An 8,947-nucleotide genomic window follows, 5' to 3' on the forward strand; every position below is an offset into this window, starting at 1 on the left:
AGTCCCCACGTGTGCACAAAAATAAAAAAAGTTGAAAAAAATTTCGGGGGATGTTTAAATCCCCCCGAAAGTGCAAGAGCGTCTCCTGCGCGTGCGCAGGAGACGCTCTGGAACGTCGCAGCTGCTGCCGGAGCCAGGGGGTGGGGAGAGAGAGAGTGCGAGGTGCCTCGGAGACGGTGAGGGGGGGAGAGAGAGCCGGAAAAAGACGGAGCCGAGGCCCGCGCGGCTTCCAAGCCACGCGGGCCTTGGGTCGGAGCCGGTGGGGGGGCAAAGAGAGAGAGTGGGGGGCGGAAACAGAGAGAGAGACGGAGAGAAAGAGAGAGAGAGAGAGTGGCGAGAGGGGGGGCCGAAAGAGAGAGAGAGAGTGGCAAGAGTGGGGGGGGTGGAAAGAAAGAGAGAGACGGGGGGAGAGGGAGACAATTTAAGAGGAGTCATGTACCATCTTAAAAAGATCTTATAGTTTTGATAACGTAGATTTAAAGCCGAATTCCATATTTTAATGAATTTTCATTTCTAAAGTTAGGAGTGCTGGGACTCTCCAGCCAGAATAAACATACTGCCCTCTTCCAGTAGTATAGCTGGTGAACTAAAAGTGTTCTTGTACATTACCAGAAAAAAACCTGTCCTATACTGGTCAATGTGTAAGCCAAGTTCTGGCACTCCAAATACATTCTGAGACCAAACTGTGGTAAGCTAAGGGCCCTTACTACAGTTTGCCTTGTGTGTCACACTGATGCTGTGATCACACTCACTAAATAATCCACTTTCAGTGCACTTTCCATCTGGATTTTACCATATGAACTGGCAAAATCCAGTTGAAAGTGCATTGAAAATGCATTGAAAGTAGATTATTTAGTGTATGCAATTGCCTCCTGAAAGAGAATGCCAAAGCAAATGTGAAAATCCACCATGTCTCATCTGAATCTGGAAATCACTTCGGAAGGCTCTGCTCCATGTGAAGTGGACAGCTACCATAACTACCACTTGGATGTGAAGCTACCACAGTCAGAGCCCTTTCAGTTATAGCTCCCTAGTTCTAGAATGCTCCCTCCTGCGTTCTTCTGGCACTTGCTTTGATTTCATTTAGACAGCAAACTCACAAATGCTTTTGGTAGGATTTAACTGTAGAGTGCATTGGATTTATGAGCTTAGTACTGCTTTAAAATGATATTTATATTGTACTTTAATTAGGTCTTTGTTCAAAAATGTTTGTCATGCAACTTGGATTTTAATTTTCTGGAAAGGTGGGGGTACAGAAAATCTCTTAACTAAATACAACAACATCCATACTGGAGCCAGAGGACAAAACGATAAATGCATTGTGTTTTTAGGTCTAGTTTCATGCTGTAACCTTAAATAACCCAGTGTGTTTTTAGGACATTACCTTCCAAATAATTGTGCATACATTTGGGATTTAAACAGCAACCCGCCCCATTAATGAGAGGCTTGTGTACCGCTGGGGCAGGGCAGCAGAGAGAAAGCAGCAGGCCGGTTGAAGTGGGAACCTTTGCTTTTCCTGCAGAGGGGCCAGCCCTTCCCTTCCTCTTCTCATCCGGATGTGGTGCCTACATAAGCTCCCAGACTGAACTTTCAGCAAATGTTTTCCTGTTTCTTGATTTGTGGATGAAAAACATTTGTGGAAATTATAGATTAGGCATGGAGAAATAACTGTCCAACATCTCAAATGGGAGGGGAAAATAAGTGCAGGAATCAAACAGAACATCCAAACCAAAACCACGGAAACAATGACATACAGATTATCTTTAATTTGCAAAAAATGATGGGGGTTTGGCCTCAATTCTGGTGAGAAATCCTGGCAACTGACCTGGAAACTTTCTCCTCTCATCCCAGAGGGAAAGGAGTGTTCTAATATATCAGTGAAGGGAAAGCACTCTGCACATCCTCACTGGCAGTGTTCTCACTCCAGTGGGCAAGCACAACATAAAATAATGCCAGTAAGTGCATTTGTTAAATTGACAGATAAAAGCAAATCAATCTATCCTGTATATTCTATACAGAACAATCTAGGGGGGGGGGGACCCAGGAGGATATTTCTTCTTCTTTGGATTAACACACAAGCAGTAATAAAGTATTTAGTGACATTACCTTTGGCATTTAAAAAGAGCCATCTCTGGTGCAAATTTAGCCTTGCTGGGAGATTAAGTATAGGATCCTATGCACTCTTATTTGCAACTAAAGCCAATTGCGTGGGCCTGCTGTTTTGCGTTTGTTTTCCCATTCGTGGGCTCTTCTGGTGGCCAGTTCTCTCTCCCGCTGTTCTCCCGCCCCCACTGTATGGATGTAACCTGGAGCATCGGTTTGTCATCTCCGTTAAGCGCAGAGCGAGCCAGCCCCTTTCCTCCGCCCAGCGGCAGCACTAAAAGGGTGGAGGTGTTGACAGTGCGGAAAGAGAGCTATAGGACGGCGGCGCCTATTCGAAGGAATACGGCAGCATCCGAAGGACAGGCGAGCCGCGGAAAACTTCAAAGCGAAGCAACTCCGAGCGGCGGGTTCCCCTTCCTTCCCTTTATCCCCTAGCTGCGTTCCCACCTCCTCCTCGGAGTTGTTGCAAGCGGCCGCCGGAGGAGAAAAGTTCAGGGGGGGGGGTCGCCTGAAAGTCGCCCATCCCGCCATGGGTCTGGACACGGAGCGCTTTGTAGAGCCGGTGGATCCCGAGCTGAGGTGCAAGCTGTGCGGCCAAGTGCTGGACGAGCCTCTGTCTGCTCCGTGCGGCCACGTCTTCTGCGCCAGCTGCCTGCTGCCCTGGGCGGTGCGGCAGCGGCGCTGCCCCCTGCGCTGCCAGCCCATCTGCGTCCAGGAGCTGCACCGGGTACTGCCGCTGAGGAACCTCGTCCAGCGCCTGCCGGTTAAGTGCGACTACAGCGCGCGGGGCTGCCGAAGGCACGTGCTCCTCCGCCAATTGGCGGCGCACGTCGAGCATTGCGCCTTCAGCCCGGCCAGATGCCGACCCCGCCAGGAGGAGGACTGCGCCGAGGGGCTCGACGTGCAGTTGCACAGGCGGGGCAGCGGCATTCGGGAGGGTTGCGGGCTGGCGGCGGTGCGAAGAAAGCAACAGCAGTGGCCTGGTTGCGGCGAGGCAAGCGACGAGGAGGATGCAGCCCGTTCTTGTTGCCCGCGCGCGTTGGGCACCCGCCGAAGCCAGTCGGCCAGCTGCCAGCAGGAGCTAAAGAGACAGGCCGTTTGCTGGCGCCAGGACGAGAAGGCGCTGCTGGGCCAGCTGGCGGCGCTGCAGAGCGAGGTGCAACTGACGGCGCTCAAGTACCAGCACAAGTTGAGCCAGTACGTGAGCCACCTTGGAACCATCCCCAGGGACCGTGGGAGCGGGCCGCGCAGCAAGGTGAGCACCAGACCAGCTAGTGTGCTATCCTCCCCCCTTTGAGGCAACGTTGTCCAGACTCCAGAGCCCGCCCTCCTCCCTCCCCGACAAAATGGACCACCCGTTGCCCCTACCTAATTCAAACATCATGTGAAAGAAAGTCTCATACGTGGTCCACCTCCAATGTCCCCCTCATCCCTCTCGCTTGATGGCCCTGCTCTACCGAAATGTTCCTCCTTGCCCCTCAGAGCCTTAATTGAGAGGGAGAGCCTTACCCCTTCTCCCCCCAGCTCTGTCTTTGTGTAACAATTATAAGTGGAACAATCGTATGCAGTTATTCTAGTTAAAACCCATTATAGAAATAGATATGGCACTGGCTAACTTAGAGGTGGGACACTTGGGTGCAGACCCTGCTCGATAACCAGCTGTTTGTCCTTTCTTTCTCTCTGACCTACTTCACAGGGTTGTTGAGAGGGTAAAAGTATGGACTAGTATACTGTGGATGTGATCCTGAGCTCCTTGTGAGCTGTGATAAACATGTGGTAAAAATCCAGAAGATGACTGCCCCAGTCCCTATTCTGGCAGAAAGGTGCACCTGTGGAACTTATGTTCTCACAGTGTTTAATAGCTGTGCACTTTTGTAAGGGAAAAGTGTTGAGTATCAGGAAGCCTTGAGTATTAAGTCTTTAATTTTAGAAAGTGAAACTTGTTTTGTCTTGGAGTTTCCCCCCTTACTCTCTAGTTTGGGGTGGTTGGAGAAGTGGTTAGTGTTTGTTATGCATATGCTCAGATGTTATCTTTAGTGGTGTTTCATATTTCTAAGAGGTGGCAGTGAATACAGCTACTGGAGGCTCTTCTCTTAAGCACTATCTTTAAAATTGTTTTTGGGTGTTTTAGGTAGACTTCTCTTTCTCAGCTTCATTCATAATATTCCAGAATGAGGTTGTTGTTGTGTGTGTTGAGACCAGAGATAGTACTACAGTACTACAAGACTCTAAAAAGGTTGTTTCTGAGTTGGAGGAAGGGCTGTATTGCCAGTCTTTTCAGAGATAAAAGTTATTGAATCATATGGTTGTCAGCTGAGCATCTACAAAGAAACACTACCACATCAGTTTGAGGTATTTATTTATTTAGTACATTTTTATCCTTTGGTTCCTCCAAAGAGCTCAGAGTGGTGCTGTCATTCTGCCCTTCACCACTTCATCATCACAACAACCCTGTAAGGTTAGGCTGAGAGAGAGTGACCCAGCAAAGTCATTCAGCAAGCTTCCATTGTAGAACTGGAATTTGAACTTGGGTCTCCTGGATCCTAGTCCTGACATGCTAACCACTACACCACACTGGTTCTCAAAGGAAGGTTGTCTGTTGTGGGAATTGTCACTGGGATGGAATTAGGAGGGAACTTTCTCTTTGACTTCCATCAGGCATTCTATCAGGCATTCAGGAAAGACAAAACTGAGACTATATATATAGCCACACAATTGTGTCTGCCTACGTATAAGAATCACTGGAAATGTATAAGAATCACTGCAGTGGTTTACAGCGTATCCAATGTGTAGTATTGTACAGCAAGAAGGCATACATCAAAGCAACTTCTTTATCCTACTTTGTTGGAACAGGTTCCTGTCTTTTATGTAACTTATGAATCCATGGATGCTTGAGGATGTGGACCAAGTTAACTATGGCTCAATCTGCATCTAGCATTTGCTCCACTGTTTTACCAAACCCACAGTGGAACAGAAATTCTCCTGTGCATTGCACGCCACTTCCTTTTTGATTGATTGTCGGATTTTATGGCAGTGTGCAGACTGCATGCTACTTTTGTTTGATTTCTTGGTTTTATGGTAGCTGTCTGCATAGATTTATGGCTGTTTTATGGCCATTCAGGGGTGACTCTGCAGTCAGTACAGCATTAGCCTGAGATATTTGAATGTGGTTTTGAGCCACATCTTTTTCTGTTCCAGTGTGGGTTTGGTAAAATAGTGGAGCAAATGCTAGATGCAGATTGGGCCTTGTACTGAATTTTTTTCTTTAGGCAAAAAAAAAAAAAGAAGGCAGATGTGTATAAATGATACAATGCAGTGGGATGTCTCATTGGGACACAATTTAGTTTGATCACAACGTGGCTACTGTAAATGTTATTTGGAGGGTTACCAGTTCCAGACAAACAAAACATTGATACTGCAGATAATTTCTGCTTGAAGAGCAGGTGATTGTTCAAAACATAAATATCTTGCCACCTTTACAATGCTGTCACAGAGACCTACAGGTGGCCGTTGGCTAGATTAACCATATAGTTTACTAGGAAAAAGGCCTGTTGTGGAAATAAATACAACGATCTCTAGAAAGAGGCTCTGGGCGGGTGCCCCGGCCTTGGACACTCAGTGTCAATTTGCTGTGGCGACCTCAGCAGGGTATAATGACACTGAGTCCACCATTTTCTCCAGAGGAACTGATCTCTGCTACCTAAAGAACAGTTGTAATTTTGAGTGATCTCCAGCCCTCACCTGGAAATTGGCAACGATGGTTCCTCAGCTTTCCACCCCCCACACACCTGCAGCCTCTCCCGTGCTCTGAAGCCCTGGCCCCTGACTGCTACGTCACAGTGGCTGTCATACGGGAGCCACCTCAGCAGCATATAAGGATACAGAGCCCCCCATTTTCTCCAGGGGAACTGATCTCTGCCATCTGGAAAGCAGTTGTAATTCTGAGTGATCTCCAGCCTTCACCTGGAGATTGGACACATTTTACCTCAGAACAGCAAACTGTTTAGAATGTTAGAGGCAAAAGCCAATCAAGTCGCATATGCAAACGACCTCTGTGTTCCTAGGCAAAGGCCAATGAGGCTGCAGATGCAAATAACCTCTGTGTTCTGACTGGCTATGGGGGGGAGAGGAACAGCAAACTGTTTAGACTGTTGGAGGCGAGACTCAAGCAATGCAGCCAGTGGATAGGGACAGATTCTGAGTGACACACCAGGGCGCCAACCAAGCGTGTGGAATGTTCTAGAGAAGTGCCACCACCATTCGGCTTTTATTTATAAGGGAGATTATAGTGTTCTAGTAATCTTTCTGTTTTGCTCAGATGTAAGTCACACCTTGTTCAATTTGCCTTAAGCATAGATTATAAGAAAGATCAGCTATACAGCTTGTGTGTTGTGCCCAATCTAATGACATGGCTTGTTAATGAAACTCTTTGCTGCTGATGGTGAGGTGGTTTAACATGGGTTTGTTCTGCGTTGTTATTTTAATGTCTCTTGTCTATAATAGCTTGTTGTCATATGTGTACTCTACTTGTGGCTAAGAATTTTTTTAATTAACAGCGTGTTGTGTTTTTCTTCCTAGACAGAGCAGCCTAAGATCTTCACCATCATGCTACACAGAGAAAATGATACTCTTGGATTTAATATAACTGGAGGAAAGCATAGTCAGGTAAGAAGCAAAGTTAATGCCGTGTCCTTTTAAAAAGCTTTCTTCCAGCACTTCAGACTTTAAATAAGAATTGCGCTGGTTGTCATATTAGCAACTTCTAAGAATATATGAATGATCAGAATGAAATAGCTTGTCATGAGGCCCAAGTGTCTGAAGCTACACTTATGACAGGCTGCACTTTGCCTTCTGAAAATATTAAATGGCTCAGAGCATCTTGCCTCTAGTGATGGTAGTGCTTGATGTCTTTTTTAAGTACTCCTGCAATTGAATGTTTGGATTCTGGGGGGGGGGGGAAAGTAGGATATAATTAAGTTTAGTTATGGCACAAGTGGCTGTCTGAAATTTGTACAGATGAACTATTGTGTAGTGGGTTAGACGCATGTATAAACCACAGAGACTGATGTAGTGATCAGCATGGTTTACTGGTACACAATTAGAGTATAGAACAACGGCCGTGAGGCCAACTTTATACAGTACCTGGGAACACCCCTAGATCCTATTGCTGGGTTTAAATCTCCCACCAATGTTCCTATAGGTTCCCCACGGAAAATCCAGGATCCTAGTCCCCATTATTTCTCAGGAGTGAAGCTAGGCAATGGATCGCTGGCGCCTAGTCATGTTGTATTGTCCTTGGCTGGTCTTTAAGGTTCCACCCCATGACTGTCAGAGAAAGGCACGGATGAATGCTGACCTTCCTCTTTTCCCTCCTCATTTAGAACCTGGGGTTGTGTGGAGTAATAGCTGTACGGGTTGGGAGGCTGCAGTGGAGACAGCAAATATGAAGAAATCACTCCTTTTCCCTTGTGTGTGAGTGAAGCTCTGCTAATAGAAGAGGAAGGAGGGTTTGTCTCCATAAAGCCTCCAGACCAGTATGGCTCTTATGTCATGTGGATCCTGCAACCCCAGAAATAAACTTTCCTTGGATCAGAAAGGACTGCTGGGTGGAAAGGGAAAGCCAGGAGGAGCCGCAATCTTTGTATTGGATCCAGCCCAAGTTTCTAGTCCCTTATGAATAAAACCAGGGCTTTTTTTTGGGGGGGGGGACCACACCGGAATGGAGTTCCAGAACCTCTTCAAAAAAATTATTTTTAAAATGTTTTCAGTATACAGATTGAAAACGTCATTTCCCTCTTGAGAGTTCTGGCACCTCCTTTTCAAAAAACAAACAAAACCCTGAATAAAACTGATAAAATCAAGGTGAAAAAATGAACTGGTGCTTTGAAAAGTAATGGAGGAAAACAGTCTTTCTTGTTTTTAAACAGATACTGCATAATAAACAGTAACTACTATGTATGAGCAATAGCATATCTAAAAGCAGCTCATATAGACTGAAAGAACCTGAAACAGATAACCTTGTCAAACCTGCTGAAATAGTTGGCTACTACTGTCAGTTTAATTCATGGCTCTTCTAGGTGTTGCATTAAAAATTCCAAAGAACTGTGGAGCCAGAAAGTGAATGGTGTTTCTCATTGAGATATATATTGCAGGATTTAGAAATGTATGTATGTATGTATGTGTATATATATATATATATATATATACTAGCAGTAAAGCCTGTTGTGAAAGCAATACAACGAGATCTAGAAAGAGGCTCTGGGGGAGTGCTCTGGCTTTGGGCAAACAGTGTCAATTTGCTGTGGTGACCTCAGCAGGGTATAATGACAGAGTCCACTGTTTTCTCCAGAGGAACTGATCTCTGCTACCTGAAGAGCAGTTGTAATTGTGAGTGATCTGTAGCCCTCACCTGGAGATTGGCAGCAATTGTTACCCAGGACAAAATGGCTGGTTTGGAGGGTGGAGGGGCAACCCCATCTCCTTCCCAGCTAACCATCAACCTACCATTATCTGCCCCTTTGACTTCAGCTGACTTCTGCCCTCCCTTCTGCAGAGCAGTTGTAATTCTGAGTGCTCTCCAGCCCTCACCTGGAGATTGGCAAGGCTGGTTTCGAGGGTGGAGTCTATGGCACTGTACCTGTCTGAGGTCCCCCTCTCTGGGCTCCACTCCTCAAATCTCCAGGAATTTCCATACCTAAAGCTGGCAACTTTATCTCCTCCCCTCTCAGCAGCCTCTTTGTAGGCAAAATTCTGTCTTTCTCATTAGCGGGGAGCAAAGCAGCTTACTTCATTCTCTTTGGCTTTGCGATCTGTACAGCAACACTGTAAGGTAGGTTAGGCAGAA

The 8,947-nt window shown here is 46.4% G+C and overlaps 1 protein-coding gene across 1 annotated transcript in view; it reads left to right on the forward strand.

The window, feature by feature from the left end:
• Positions 1-2,632: 2,632 nt before the first annotated feature.
• The window catches only part of LOC107107115 (PDZ domain-containing RING finger protein 4-like), an 11,027-nt gene continuing 4,712 nt past the window's right edge, over positions 2,633-8,947 (forward strand). Inside the window, exons 1-2 of the mRNA XM_015407353.1 lie at positions 2,633-3,358; positions 6,682-6,768. Coding sequence (XP_015262839.1) covers positions 2,633-3,358; positions 6,682-6,768 — 813 coding nt within the window. The remainder of the gene's footprint in view (positions 3,359-6,681; positions 6,769-8,947) is intronic.

This window comes from Gekko japonicus, unplaced genomic scaffold, assembly GCF_001447785.1.
Source record: "Gekko japonicus isolate JY-2015 unplaced genomic scaffold, Gekko_japonicus_V1.1 scaffold290, whole genome shotgun sequence".
NCBI classification, from domain to species: domain Eukaryota; kingdom Metazoa; phylum Chordata; class Lepidosauria; order Squamata; family Gekkonidae; genus Gekko; species Gekko japonicus.